General features: G+C 40.3%; 1 protein-coding gene across 2 annotated transcripts in view; it reads left to right on the forward strand.

Moving 5' to 3' along the window:
- The window catches only part of jak1 (Janus kinase 1), a 40,610-nt gene that overhangs the window by 3,241 nt on the left and 21,140 nt on the right, over positions 1–16,229 (forward strand). Inside the window, exons 2-9 of one of the 2 annotated variants that reach the window (XM_080032795.1) lie at positions 599–810; positions 2,643–2,766; positions 8,551–8,704; positions 9,207–9,370; positions 10,597–10,865; positions 12,644–12,762; positions 14,141–14,323; positions 15,591–15,748. In XM_080032795.1, coding sequence (XP_079888921.1) covers positions 606–810; positions 2,643–2,766; positions 8,551–8,704; positions 9,207–9,370; positions 10,597–10,865; positions 12,644–12,762; positions 14,141–14,323; positions 15,591–15,748 — 1,376 coding nt within the window. In that variant the 5' untranslated portion in view covers positions 599–605. The remainder of the gene's footprint in view (positions 1–598; positions 811–2,642; positions 2,767–8,550; positions 8,705–9,206; positions 9,371–10,596; positions 10,866–12,643; positions 12,763–14,140; positions 14,324–15,590; positions 15,749–16,229) is intronic. The other variant, XM_080032796.1, reaches the window with a different exon arrangement.

A 16,229-nucleotide genomic window follows, 5' to 3' on the forward strand; every position in this document is an offset into this window, starting at 1 on the left:
TCGTCACGGCAACCATATGCCTTCTGTGGTGATGTCATTGGTTCAGTTGAAATGGTGATGTCATATGACCTCCATATCTTTGTTAATGTGAGTCATCGGGTTAATGCACGTTGAACCCTGAGTTTCTGCGGACGTTTGCCGACCTCACTGCCAAATCAATACTATTGCCTTACTGTAACACACACGCAGACACACACACACACACACACATTCGAGCACGCATGGAGGCAGACAGGGAGACACACACACACACAAACGCACACACACACACACACACACACACACACACACACACACACACACACACTCGAGCAGGCACGCAGGCAGACACTCTCACTCACTCACTCACTTACTCACTCACACACACACACACACACACACAGAAACAAACACACACACACACACACTCACCCCCCCCCACACACACACACACACACACACACACACACACACACACACACACACACACACACACACACACACACACACACACACACACACACACACACACCCCCACCCCAAGTTCCTGCCTAAACTACCCAGAAGTTTGTTGTCAGTAACCCCCATGTTATCTCTCTCTCTCCCTTCCCTCATGCAGTGTCTGAATGCCAACTCTGTGGGTGATGGAGTTGAGCAGGCAACTCTGTGGTAAGATGCGGAGGTCCAGTCGGCGGGCTCAGCTTCCCCTAGCACCCAGCTCCACTCGGGGGCTGGAAATCCACTTCTACAGGCTCGACGTGGACCATCTGGAGTTCCTCAAGGGCTGCTACACTGCAGAGGAGCTGTGTGTGGAAGCGGCCAAGCAATGCTGTGAGTTAGTGTGTGTGTGTGTGTGTGTGTGTGTGTGTGTGTGTGTGTGTGTGTGTGTGTGTGTGTGTGTGTGTGTGTGTGTGTGTGTGTGTGTGTGTGTGTGTGTGTGTGTGTGTGTGTGTGTGTGTGTGTGTGTGTGTGTGTGTGTGTGTGTGTGTGTGTGTGTGTGTGTGTGTGTGTGTGTGGGACCATGTTTTGTTTTTCCTTCAGGAGAGTGACCGACCCGTTTGGCTTAGTTTGCAAAACAAATCTTGGAAGTGCCCGCTCTGCATATAATCTCTTTATAGCTTTTAATTAATTAAGGAAATGTTGTAGGATTTAACGTGAATGTGGGATTGTGGCGCATAGGGGCCAATTTAATTAACCAGGTTGATTTACCCTCTTATATGCAATGGCTTTAGGCTTAACATTATTGATAGACAGAAGTAAAGTAGGACTGGGTGTTATTGGCACATACTTCACAGAACGATACATCACATATCAAGAAACATATCAAGTAGTTAACTGAAAATATAAAAAGAGCTGACATATAAGGTGGGGTGTACTATCCGGGTGTTCTTAATACATCAGCAAAACAATATATATATAATAAAATAAGATATTCTTTTGGCATTTTTATGCTTGTTTAGACAGTTATGGAGAGACATAGATGAAATGGGGCATGCAGAGGACTGAGCCTCTATTGGGGGGGGGGAGGGTGCTCTAACCACTTCACCACGAGCGCCCCACCCCCCCTCACCCCTCCTACAAGAAAATTAAACGTTTACAACTTTTATAAGATGTGGAAAGGGAGAGGCTGGCATGGGGACCCAAGTAAAGGAACAGCTTGTCAGAGAGATAGAAAAACCACTAATGCAACAACTCAACAAGAATACAGAACCAAATGCAAATCAGCTTTATTACAACACAACATTGGGTTATTTGGTCAGTGGACCGGATATCAAACCCTGGGTATTTTGTAACTCCTGCTGTGATGGCATAGTGATCACAAGGTGTTCTTTAAAGATTGGATGTAGATTGATAAGGTATAAGAGTGTTTAAAAAACAGAACAATTTGGGGGCGCCTTTAGCTCAGTTGGTAAGGCGTTCCCCTCCCGGGCCGGGCCCAGCAGCAGACCCGGGTTCGATTCCCACCCGCGGTCGGTCTCTGCATGTCACTCCCCTCTCTGCCCCATTTCACCTCTGTCTCTCTGCACTATCAATAAAGCAAAAAATGCCCAAAAAATATCTTTAAAAAAAACAAAACAAAAAAAACAGAACAATTAAAGGTGGAGTCAGCGATTCTGGTGGATGCTTGTTGTCAAAATCAGTGATTATCTCCTCATGATCCAGCCTGCTACCGGTCCATACTGTGTGCGTTACAGTAACAACAAATCTTGTGTTAATACACAGCCTAGGCTCTGTAAACGGACATGTTGGTTGCTGCTAGCTACGGTGGGCCCCCTTTGTTTACATACCTTTTGTTAAACATACCAGTTTACAGAGCCTGGGCTATGATAACTATTTTTTTTAAGCACACACAGTACAGAAAGGTAGCAGGATCGTAAGGAGAGGAGACATTCACTGATTTTGACAAAAAGGGATTTTGACAACAAGCATTCTCTAGAATCGCTGACTCCACATTTAAGTACTCAAACAACATATCCATTATATTTATCCTAACACAGTAAGATTGATATGGAGCGTGTTTTTTTCTGTTTATCTTATTTTATAATCAAATTGTTGTATGTTGTTTATACAGATGTCAGCTGTGTCTCTTAGCATTGCTGTCTGTCCTAATTCAACAATTGAGTATTTATATTTTTCTCTCTCTCCTCTCTTTTCTTTCTCAGCGATCTCCCCGTTGTGCCATAACCTCTTCGCCCTTTACAATGAGACTGACGGTGTGTGGTACTCCCCCAACTTTGAGTTCAAGATCTCAGATGAAACCAGTATCAAGCTGCACTATCGCATGAGGTAAGAATTGTATCAACGCAGTAGCTGAATACGTTAGAGTGGAATTATTAGAATTTTTGAGCTGCAAATTATTTGGAAAAAAACGTCCAAATCATTATTTATAATTTGAAACCAACAATATTTTCTTTGCTAGTGTAGTCTTCGAGATAGTAGGACAATTATTTGAAAAAATATTGGGAGATGAGGGTCCAGAGATAAAGCTATTTCAAGGTCTGTATGGAAAAACAACTTCAGGAGGCTTATGATTGTAGGGTAAAATCAACCCTGTCCGGACTTTTTCTGGGACACCTTCTACTGTTGATCCCCTGCTGCACCCAATCTGCACGATCAGTTTTAGGGATCCGATCGGAGCATTGCCAGGTGGGCAGCAGACAGAGCCAGAGACCTTGGCAATCTGCACACTGGCTCCTGGGATGGGAAATATCTTTTTATTCCATCTATTTCTGCTGGGGCGGAAGTGGAGCAATACCAAACAAGCTTTCACTCACTTACATAAAGCACAGACTCTATAGCTAAACTCTGAATATCTGCTACCTGTGTGTGCACTGAAAACAACTCCAGTGTTAATTAATATACAGCCTAGGCTCTGTAAACTGGTATGTAAACAAAAGGGAGCCCCCCATAGCTAACACCATGCCCGTGTAGAGCATGTTGTGCTTTGCCTGTGCCCGTTTGCATCCGTCTGATTAGCTTAGCTTGCATGCTTAGCTCATATTCTGTAACTCCCAACTGGAAGGTGATGTTTTCATTCTATTTTACACACGATGCATATTACATTTGACCTTTTTGACTGAGCCATTCGGGAGTTTTTCTTACAATTAACTGGTCCGTTGTGAAGCGTACTGTTGCCGTTGGTTTATCATAACAGCTGCAGTATAAAGGTCCATGTCGGGTTCTACTATCTTAAAACCAGTTAAGCTTCTGTACAAAAAGGCACTTAAAACTCTAGATAAAAAACCTTTCTCTTACCATCATTGTAACATCTTAGAGAAATATCATTTATTGAGTTTCGATAATTTCTGTAAATTCTCCTGTGTATGCTTAATTTACAAAGTACTACATGGCCTGGCGCCACCACCACTGCTAGAGTTTATTAGGTACAAACAGACTCGGATCACCAGAGCTGTTGCAAACAGGGACTGTGAGATTCCTTTCAGGAAAACTGCTTTTAGCCATAACACCCTTTCCGTTACCGGTACTGCATTATGGAACACACTACCTCCAACTATAAGGGCATGTCCCACACTGGCCTCTTTTAAGCGCAAAATAAAGACATGGCTTACTGATAACCAAACATGTAACCACATATAACACTGGACTGTATCGGCCCACTTTCTATTGAATTTCCTTTTTAACCAATACTTATGTTTGTCCTTGCTTTTTATAGAACCTTTTCATGTTATGTATTTATTGTATATCTTTTGTATTGCTTTTACTGTAACATCCATCTGCCTATGGACAACAGATGGAAATTAGCCCCTGGGCTACAATCTGGCACATTTACATGTTGGAATGACTATGTTTATCAATGTGCATTGTCCTGAAATAATTAAATAAATAAATAATAAATAAAATAAAAAAGCATGAATCTGATGCTACGGCTTGCTACCAAATAAAAGAGTTTTGAAACAAACTGACACAACTATCAAGTGGCAACCCCTTATCTCATCTAAAGTTGTGCCAGATAAGTAAGTGTGCGTCAGGTAAAGAATGCTGGAGGCGGTGTTGACTGATACATCTGAAGTGGAAAACACTTGACTGCATGCAATTTCACAACACCATTAAAGGTGCTACGAGGAACTTTTAAATATTTCTGACACGGTCTCATTTTTCCTCTGATTGATCATACATGACCTGTAACAGCAAAACAAGACCATCAGTGCAAAGAATGCTATTTTTATATAGTTTTTCTTTATGCCTTGTCATGGGTACGTACGCTCACCCAGGAACTACAGCTGGCGGAGTAAAAACACCGGCCAAAGGCGCCACTAGAATTAACAGAATTGAAAGTTCCTCGTAGCTGCTTTAAATGATCGAGTTGATGTCGAAACAATCTGCTGACTATTTGTGTACGTGCATTGTGAATTGGCATTACTGTATCGCCGGTTGTGTAATATCCTAACATGGCATATGGCAATTGCTGCTTTGGCAACCTTACACACAGTCCGAGTTCCCACATGTCTGTTGTCAGATGTTGATTCTGAGTTTGGCTTAATATGAGGAAAGAAAAGGGACAACAGCATAAGGTTTCTCTTTTAAAGCTTTGGTCATAAAGTTATAGCATCTCAGAATAGCCATAGAAAGCAGTGAGTCACTGTCACTGACGTTTTTACAACATTAACAAGTGATGCCAAGAGAGTCCCACGTCATACTTCACCCAATGATAACAGACTTAATTCCTTATTGGTCCCAAGTTATGAGGAAAACAAAATGGATTTTATTTAAATTTTACTTAGGATCCCAATTAGTTACTACCGTAAGGCAAGGCAAGGCAAGGCAAGTTTATTTATAAAGCACAATTCAGACACAAGGCCACTTAAAGTGCTTTACAGGGGCAAGATTAGAATACATAAAACACATTATAAAACATATAATTATAATAATTAATGTATAATAATTGATAGGTTTTATATAGCGCTTTATTGCCTAGGCACTCAAAGACGCTTTACAGGGTTCCTGGTTCAATTCGTTCACACACAGTCATACCGGTGGTGGTAAACTACGAGAGTAGTCACAGTTGCCCTGGGGCAGACTGACGGAAGCGTGGCTGCCATTCAGCGCCAACGGCCCCTCCGACCACCACCTCAAACATACAGCAATCATACACATTCACACAAGTAGCACTATCTTCGCCAGGAAGAGGTAAACCTACTGGCATTACCGTAGTTACAACTATTCTTCCATATGCTAGCCTGGTCCTACCAGACCATCGTACTTCATTTTATTTGTACAGAAGGTCTGGAATCGCTCAATTGAAAAACGTTAACTCACTTGAAGGCGGGTGTCTGTTGAAGTTTAAAACTATTGGATCTGCCCAGTGCCACTCTGGATTAGCCCACCAATCGCATAACGTTTGGTCGTGACGTATGACATGCGCCGCCTTCTGACTACAACTGAAACTGCCGCACATTATTGTTCTCAGCCATTCCCTCAGTTCGCTGATTGGACCGCCAAAAATCTGGCGGGGGAAACACACTAATATACCGCACAACCATACTTACTACAGAAGGGAAATGAAAATTGAGCAGAAGTACATAGGTTGGCGGTTCCATAGGTTGGCGGTTCCAGGCTAGTCCAGTGCGGTCCACACAAAAGATAAACATCACAAAACATTCAACATCACATTAAAAACTTCCCACGTTATAAATTAAACAAAGAAATAAGTTAGAGATATTTAGTCCTAGTGTCACATTGACATGTCTCATTCTTAACACACTTTTGAGACAAGCAAACATGGACACATTGTTCCAGTGTGCATTAGTGTCCCTACTTAGCTCCACACATTCACATACCACACACATTCATGTGCAGCTTACAGTGGTTTATTTTTGACTAATTTATATTTTTAGCGTTATTGTGTTCTAATCCAGGACGTTGCCCTAAACGTTACAGTTTTCTTTATGGCATTAGATCAAGGTAAAGGTAGTGTGTGTAGTGTCCCATTATAAGGCATGTATTTTGTTGTAATAGATTGTATAAAAAGTTTTTCAAAATAGAGTGAAACTTTCTGTGAGTCAGATCAGCAATGTCATATTTGTACCTGCCTGGATTACTTTGTAGAGAGAGAGAGTGAGACAGACAGACAGACAGACAGACAGACAGACAGACAGACAGACAGACAGACAGACAGAGAAAAACAGAGAGAGAGAGAGAGAGAGAGAGACCGAGAGACAGAGAGAGAGAGAGAGTTAAGTCCCATTCTACTTAGGTAACATTTCATGCAAAGAAGACAGGGGGAAAAACATATTGTGGTGCCACTTGCACTTCCTCTTTCTCTGTGCTCTGCTGACAGCAGCAAGAGGAGAGAAAGTCTGCATAGAACCTGTGTGTGTGTCTGTGTGTTTGTGTGCTGCTTGTCTGTGCTTGCTTTTTGCTGCAGCCTGCTTTGCGTATTGTGGTGCAGTCTACCAAACAAGCAGGGTTATTGTGGTCAAATATTGATATACACACACAATCTTAAGCACATACAAATGTTCAACAGACAAACACACGCACAGGGATTAGATAGAGCCACCTGGATAAATCCCTAACAAACAAAACAAGAAACATGGCTACCTTCTGCACGCACTTGAGCCATCCCTAGAAGCACAATTCTAGTGGGATTTAAAAATGAAAGGCACACACACATTTACAGGTTACATTGTTGCCCCTAAAAGGAACTCGCTTCTGGTGAACTTTCTTTTTTGTTTTTGTGCGGAGTTACTGCGGTAGCTGTTGTTTTTTCAGTCATCATAGCTCAATCATTATAGACATCTCATTGGGTAAGCTTGATCAACAGTAAATAGCGAGTGAAATGGCTAATGCAAAAGCTTATTCATGCATATCCCCTGTTCTAAGCAATTACATATACCCACCTCTAAGACAAAGGATATAAAGACTCCAAGAAATTCATTAGTTACGTTAGTTACCTTGAAAGTAGCTCTACGAACCAATTTTTTGGAAACCAAAAAAAGAGTTGGTATTCAAAAAATAGCACATTTGACCACTGGTTCCTTACTTATTTTCAGTCTTTGTCTTTATGTCATCAGTTTTTGTCTGTATACATTTAAAAAAAAAAATGTTACCAGTCTCCCGGTGCTCTGCCCTATGTGTGTACTGCCGGTGTGGGGAGGATGTAGACAGACGTCTGTGACGCTGAACTGACAGAGATGATGTATTTCCTCAGAAAAACAAAGACTAGCTGAAAAATTGCTTCATTTCAGAAAAAAAAAACACGAAAATATGTCAAAACCTTAAAGTTAATCAAACTAAAGACGTCTTCCATCATAAATATTTTCAAATTGGCTGGGGGATCTTAAGACAAAGTGAAAGTGGAGTTGACTAAATTGGACAATTGTATATATTTTTTAAATTTTAATCGCTGCATTTTATACATGATGCAATAGGGTCCTTCCTGTATTGTGTCTGTGTGTGTGTTTGGGCAAAGGTCTGTATGATTTGGGTCAGTGTAAATTGAACTACTTGAACTAAAAATTTGAATTCACTTCATAATTTCCGCTCACTTATGTATCTTTTGCTTAGTGCATAGTGTTCCAGTAGTGTAGCAGCATGCATATAATGATATAATGATTCAGATTAACCTTTTGATTCTTAAATTGCTTGCAGTCATATCTTGCACATAAGCCTTATTAATCTCCATGGGACTTTCCTGGATAAATAAAGGTTAAAAAAAATAAAATTAAGGCCGAAATCCCATCGATGCAAACTCAAGGTGTACCTCAAATTAATAAAAATCTCTTTCTTTAAGAATAAAAAAGGGTTGTATAGTTTATTGTTTGGCATAAACCAACCCATATTATCTTGTAATGTCACTGTGTTTATTTTTAGAGCATTTTTAAAGCCAGTGCATACATTCCTGCATTCAGACCAAGTCAATTCGAGTCAACTTTATTGTCAATTTCCTCAATATGTGCCAGACAAACGGATGCATCAAAATCACATTTCTCTCCGACCCACGGTGCAATAAGTACAAGAGGATAAAATAAGATTAAGATATAATAAAACAAGATATGATGAGATAATATTTTCATTCAGTTAACATCCTGTCTCCTTTCCGTCTGTCAGGTTTTATTTCAGGAACTGGCACGGCACCACTGAGGGAGAGTCTCCGGTTTGGAGACACTGCATCAGTAAACTGAGAGGAGGCCTGAGCCCACAGAAAACACCTGAGGGAACCCCGCTACTGGACGGTGCCTCGCTCGACTATCTCTTTGCCCAGGTCATTTTTTTTTAATAATAGCAATAATAATGGTGTTTATATAGCTCGTGGTGTAGTGGTTAGAGCCCCCCTCCCCCCAATAGAGTCTCAGTCCTCTTCACAGCAGACCCGGGTTAGAATCTGGCCCGTGGTCGTTCTCTTCATGTCATTCCCCTCTCTGCCCCATTTAATCTCTGTCTCTCCAAACTGTCTAATAAAGCATAAAAATACCCCAAACAATCTTAAAAATATCTATATACATCCCCAGAAAAAATGTAGAGACCAGTCTGGATTTTTCTCCAATCTTCATCTCTACATTACGTATTGAAAATGCTCTTAATGACAATATTTCTATCGTGAATTTGGTAAAAATGTTGTCAGTAGTTTATATTATAAAATCAAAATGTTCATCTTACTCAAACATATGCCTTTTAAGAGTAAAACAAGAGACACTGAACATTTGGAGTGGTCTCTTAATTCTTTTTCCGGAGCTGTATATTAATACATTTCTGTTGCTGTGCAGGGCCAGCATGACTTCCAGAAATGCGTTGTCCCTCTGCGGGTGGCCCAGTCGGAGGCAGAGCAACACGAGATAGAGAACGAGTGTCTGGGAATGGCTGTGCTCGCCATCACTCACTTTGCCAAAAAACAGGATATCCCCTTGACAACTGCTTCCATCGAAATCAGGTGAAATCACACAAACACACAGCAATAAACCCTGTGGATGAATCATTGCCTTTCTTAACAACGTATTCCACACTTTTTGATTAAGATCTTAAAACAACACCCACATTTAAAGGCCCTCCGAGGAACTTTCAGTGTGTGTTTATTCGTCCACCCCCTTCGGACAAAAGTGGTGGTGTTATTACTACGCCAGCTGTAGTTCCTGGGTGAGCGTACCGATGACAAAGGCATTAAGAAAAACTATATAGAAATAGCATTATTTGCACTGATGGTCTAGTTTGCTGTTACAAGTCATTAATAATCATCAAAGGAAACTATTAAAAGTTCCTCGTAGCATCTTTAAAGAATGATAGTCTAAATGTCATCATGTGAAATGCTATTAAATCAACTTGCCTGATCCAAAGGTCCATTATCTAAAGGGAAAACCATATGTGCTCAGTCACATGTTGTCCCCAACAACAGGCATTAGCACAGCCCTAGTGGGTGGGACGAAAAAACATCTCATAAATTCCATTCAATTGAGTCTTTTCACACAGTTGTAAAAATAGATTGTTTATTTATTTTAGAGCATTATCAGAATCCCAGTCAGAAAAACTAAGGGCATGGCGTGTTGTCTATTTTACAGTCATGGTAAAGTATTACAGGTTTATTGACTAGAGGTATTTACAAGCTAGGTGGCACTGGGTCATGTAGATGTTACATTCCACAGCAAGCAACTAAAGTATGACACTTATGATCCAACTAATTGATGGTATTTTTTAATCCAAACTTCTAATATACTTTCTTAGACAAATGTTATTGTCTATATTTATCTCACCTTTAAAGGTGGAGACAGGGATTCTGGAGAATGCATATTGTCAAAAATCACTTTTTATCAAAATCAGCAAACATCTCCAAACAATCTGCTACTTGTTCGTACTGTGTGTGCCCTGAAAAGTGGTGTTTAAACTTTATACACAGCCTAGGCCCTGTAAACTGGCATGTAAAAAAAAAGGGACAGACTATGAACTTTTTTCAGAGCCTAGGCTCATCAGCGCACACACAGTACGGACAGGTAGCGGATCGTGAGGAGATATTCACTGATTTTGACAAAAATAATTGTCCTACAAACACTCAAAAAATTCTGACTCCACCTTTTAAAACGGTTGCAAAAAGCAAAGGAATTAGGTCCTTAAAATAAATGTCTAACGCATTTTTCTCTTCCTCTCTTTCTCTTTGAATTCCACCAGCTACAAACGTTTCATCCCGGAGTCGCTGAACCGAAACATAAAGCAACGCAACTTTCTGACGCGCATCCGCATCAACAACGTCTTCAAGAAATTCCTCAATGATTTCAACAGTCGCACGGTCAACGACAGCAACATCACACAGTACGACCTGAAGATCAAGTACTTGGCCACTCTAGAGGGCCTAACCAGCGGACTGGGGAGTGAACTACTAGAGCCATTATCACTGACTCTAACACAAGAGGGAGAGCTCGCCAATGGAGGCTACTATGGTAGGATTTCACTTATTTCATATATTCTAGATTCATTACACAAAGTCAAACACGTCAGGCCTTTTATCTTGTTTTGACTTATTATATAAAACCAATCAATGGATTTATAATATAAACATCTCAACCTTCTGAAAAGTAGGTTATATGTTCTAGATGTGTTACACAAAATTCACTTTTTGAATTAAGTTACAGAGTTGAAAAGTTACTTTTCATTGATGTTCAATTGTTTTTAGATGCACCTGTAAGTCCCACACAGTGAAACATGTCAGGTCTTTTGTTTTAATTTTGATTTTGATGATAACGGCTCATAGTTCATGGAATAAATAACCCAGTATCTCAAAATAGAATATTACATAAAACCAATCAAAAAATATATTTATAATACAGCAAATGTCAACTTTCTGAAAAGTAGGTTAGAAGTTAGTGACATGTTCATATGTTCTAGATGTGTCACACAAAATGAAAATAATAACGATAGAAAATTTCACTTTTCGAATTAAGTTACAGAAAAATGAACTTTTCATTGATATGTAAGTCCCTGAGGACATCACTATGTTAGGATTTCAGGAAGATGATCAATCAAAGTTTCTCAGGCACTGTGCCAGTGTGGTGGCGTGCAACAGCTCAGTTGTTTGAGATGCAGTTTGACTAGATCAACTGGCTGGGGATTAAAGGTAAATAGATACTACAGAATAGAATGTCTTGTTTGTAAAGATAATCCCTTTGGAAGCCCTACTAAAAGGAAATAGTTTGGAAAGTTGAGCCCTCAATTTTATGGCAACTTTTGTTGACATGCCAGATAATATTGTTGCTACTCTTAACACAAAACTGAGATGAGAATGTGTTTATTTTTAAAGTGCTATTTCATTATTTTGAATCAGCTGTGTGTAACAGTGGTTGGCTTGGTATTTTAGCACACAGAGTAACTGTGAGGTCCTACCCACAGCTCTTAAAAAACAAAACAAAGATTGAACTGTGTTGTCACATGGATGTACCTAGAACACTGTGTCAGGCTTTGCATATGGTGGAAACCAAAAGGGAAAGAAACAGAAACAAGATGTTTACATGTCAAATTAACCAACTTGTTACAGACCACACTAGACCTTCACTTGATGATTTCTACCAATGTGTGTAATTGCAGAACTGTATGATCGTGTAACCTGTCAAAGATTAGAATTTGAATGTAAAAACACAGTAGCCAACAAAATACATTTGCTTTGCTTGGTTGGTCGCTGCATAACCCCTTACGATTTTTCCAAAAACAACATTGAGAAACAAGTTAACCCTCCTACAAGGAAGTTTTTAATGTTTATGAATGCTTCTGCAAACAGATGCACGCACCACGACGCCTGCACACGCTAGCAAATACCTTAAGGACAGCAGTAACTGATATTGGAAAAACACTTCCAATTTTCTCTGGTAACTCGAATTAAAAAAAAAACAGAAAACTTCTCGTAGCTGCTGTAAATGGATAATTCAGTATTTTCGCTGTGTGAATAAATGCCTAAAAATAAATATCTGGTAAATTGTACATTCAATTTGGATTTTTTTCACTGCTGATTTGCGGACTGATATGCTGCACTGCAACGGCAGACAGCTGTTTTATATCAGCACTTTTTTTCAATTGTTTTTTGGCCATTTATGACTAGGACAAATGGAGGTACATCAGGTGCAGTGTATCACTCTGTATAGGCTTCTACAGTCTATGTGTCCTGTAACTACACAAATTTATATCTGAATGTTAAAAATGCTGCAATATCCCTTTTGTGTTGTGTTAGTAGGGCTGTACAACCAAAGCCAAGGGAAGAGCCAGAATCAGACCCTGGAGACAAGCCATGACATGCAGGTCCTAGTGACTGGTACAACTGGCATTTCCTGGAGGAAGAAGCCTGCTTCAGTGAGTGATACTGTGTGTGTGTGTGTGTGTGTGTGTGTGTGTGTGTGTGTGTGTGTGTGTGTGTGTGTGTGTGTGTGTGTGTGTGTGTGTGTGTGTGTGTGTGTGTGTGTGTGTGTGTGTGTGTGTGTGTGTGTGTGTGTGTGTGTGTGTGTGTGTGTGTGTGTGTGTGTGTGTGTGTGACGGCAAATTAGGGAGCTGATGGCTTCTAGTTTCTGATAGACTGGCAGTGACAAATAACTGTCAGACACGCCTATCCATCATTGTCTAGAGAGAGCTGCTTGATATAATTAGGGCGCACTCACATTAGGCAAGTTTGCTGCAGCATGATTGCCCCCCCTCTCCACTCCCCCGCTGGCCCGTGGTCACACTGCTCCCAAAGGCCGTGGCCTTGGCACGATTGCGCCTTAATACATACGTCATCACGTCGTAATACGATACATACGTCATCACCAAGCGTACTCGCTGCCAGAGTTAGTAGAACAACAATGGAGAACAACAGTAGTCGCGGATTGCCCCAAACACCTCTGAAATTTTGTGGGTCTTTTATCCAGCTGCGACTGAATACTGTCGCCGGCCCAAAGTTCTAGCAAACTCTCCACTTCGCTATCGCACCGGAACCCACTCGTGAACCTCTTGCCGCCATGGTTTACAATTATTGGGCGCATGGACTACGTCATCCAGCTCAGGTTGCGTATCCGTGCATGTGCGCGTGTCATCTCATTAGCATCTGTGCCGTTCTCTCTGGCACACCTCTCCCAAGTGTGCCGTGGCCAAGGAAGTGTTCTGTGCTGGAATACGGATGGCGTGGTCACACTAGCCAAACGTTCTAGACTTTAGTATGCAAATTAGCTCGGGCACGGAACAGAGGCCCTAGTGTGAGTGCGCCCTTACTCCCTGTTGAGTGGTTATACAGAAAGTGATTTTACATGGAAAATTAAAAGTTATGCTAAAGTTGGATGTAGTCTGGAATACACATATGGTTATTTAGGCCCTAAAAGTCCATATAAGAAAAATTAGGAGCTAAGTCTTGCTCTCTTTTTTAGGTTTTATGACTTGCTTGTTAACAGTGTGAGCCATCTGCATATTGCTTTAATTTTCATGTTGTCCTGTTAAAAAAGTAACACATATGCCAATGTACTGTATATTGTACAATTTGGCATGCTAAATCTCAATATGTCATACTTTGTACTTTCGGTAAATGGTGCAAATTCCATGGTAATGCATATGACCTTTGACAAACTTTGCAAAGATTATAGCAATAATTTCAGATGGCAATATTTGACCTATGACAAATGCTGGTGTGTGTGTGTGTGTGTGTGTGTGTGTGTGTGTGTGTTTGTGTCTGATTTGTATCTGCTTTGTGTATCTTTTCAAACAGGCACCTTTGATCTCTAAGGAGAAGGGCAAGTCGAGGAAGAACAAGCCGGACGGAAAACAGAAAAATGACCGAAATAAAGAAACTAGCGACGGCTGGACGGTTTTCTGTGACTTCCATCAGATCACACACACCGTCGTCAAGGAGTCAACGGTCACCATCTTTAAACAGGACAACAGGAGGATGGTGAGACACACACACACACACACACACACACACACACACACACACACACACACACACACACACACACACACACACATGTAACAAGAGTACTGTCAGACTTCACAGTCATATACACTCAACATACATTAGATCAAGTGATTATGGAGAATGCTTGTTCTCAAAATTGCCTTTTTGTTGAAATCAGTGAGTATGTTTTCACGATTCACTTTCGTTTTGGTAGTGAAGAAATTAGTTTCAAAATGATTTCCTGGACAAACACATCTACAGTGCATACGGAAAGCAAGTGTGAATACTTTTGTACACATTATATTTTTCTTTTTCTATTCTTAATACATTTGAAAAAATCTTTTGAGAGTTTTGAATTGTTTTAAAAAGTTGTCATTATGGGGGATTATGTGTAGCATTTTTAGGCAAAATAAATACATTTAATCCAGCGTTATTCCAGGCTGTAACATAACGATATGTGGAAAAAAGTGAAGCTCTGTGAATACTTTCCGTATGCACTGTACATGTCAAAGTTAATACCATCATCGTGACATGGATTTGTAAAGTATGTGCAGCAGTAGTACAGTCATGCGAGGAGCATTCTGTCTTACCTGTTCTACTAACCTGGCCTTCTGCCTCTACCTGTTCTCATGGGTAATTTGACTAACAGCAACATTTTTGGGGATTAACCTCATGTTGAAGCAAAGCCTACATGTCACAACAATGTTTTAGCCAAGACTAATTGTAATAATAATAACTTTATTTCCCACACAGGGAAACAAAAGCACATACAATTCAAATACTTAAACAATATCACATAGGTGGGTGGGGTGTGTGCGGGGTTAAAAAAGGGGAAAAATCTGTATTTCATTGTGCTGCAATTGTTTTGCAACTGTCACTTAATAAAAAAACCTTTGAAAGAGAAACAATATCACATGAGAGGGAGCAATGTTGTTGCTCTATATCAGCGCTGCTGTGATTCGGTCGTAGGTATATGTGGTATATATTTATGGTAAAAAATATATACCACAGTCAACACACATAGCCATAATATATGCACAACATTGTTATAGTGAAATAGGGAACATGGAACATAGAGATATCATACATCATCATGAAAATAGATTTTGAGCAATAATGTAAAAAAAAAAAACATTACCAAAATGTATACATTCAGGTTTAACAACACTAGCAATAATCAGACTCTTTATCTCTCTCTCTCTCTCTTTCTCTCTCTCTCTCTCTCTCTCTCTCTCTCCCTCCCTTTCTTTCCACCTACCAGGAGTTGCGTATGGATTCCCGGGTTGAGGCTCTGTCCTTTGCCTCCCTGGTTGACGGGTACTTCAGGCTGACCGTAGACGCTCATCACTTCTTGTGTAAGGAAGTCGCTCCGGCTTCAGTGGTGCACAACATCGACAACGGCTGCCACGGACCCATCTGGTGTGTACCGGCACTTTAAGGGCCAGTTTCACAAACATGGATTAAGCCTAGACTAGACTGGACTGGACTAAATGGAATTTTGAATGAAGATTGTCCATTGAAAGTGCAATTTAGTCCAGAACTACCTTTAATCCATGTCTGCGAAACTGCCCCATTTCATCTCTGTCTCTCCAAACTGTCTAATAAAAGCAAAGAATGCTAAAGAATAATATAAAAAAAAATATTCACCATTTCACATTGAGCTTGTATACAACTGATCATATTAAAATCAACTGACATGTTAAGGAAGAAAATATTACTTTTACACATTCATGTAAGAACTTCTGTGGTCTGGTAAATGCCAGTGAGCCCGACAAAGTTACATCTGAATTTCTAGAGAAAGAGATTTCTAATGAGTCATCTCCCTTTTACCCTGAATGAGTTAGTCAGCCATTGTTATTTTCCCCTCATTGCCTCTTCAACTTTTTACTTTCTAATATTG

The sequence above is a fragment of the Ammodytes marinus genome (assembly GCF_949987685.1).
Source record: "Ammodytes marinus genome assembly, chromosome: 8".
NCBI lineage: Eukaryota > Metazoa > Chordata > Actinopteri > Uranoscopiformes > Ammodytidae > Ammodytes > Ammodytes marinus.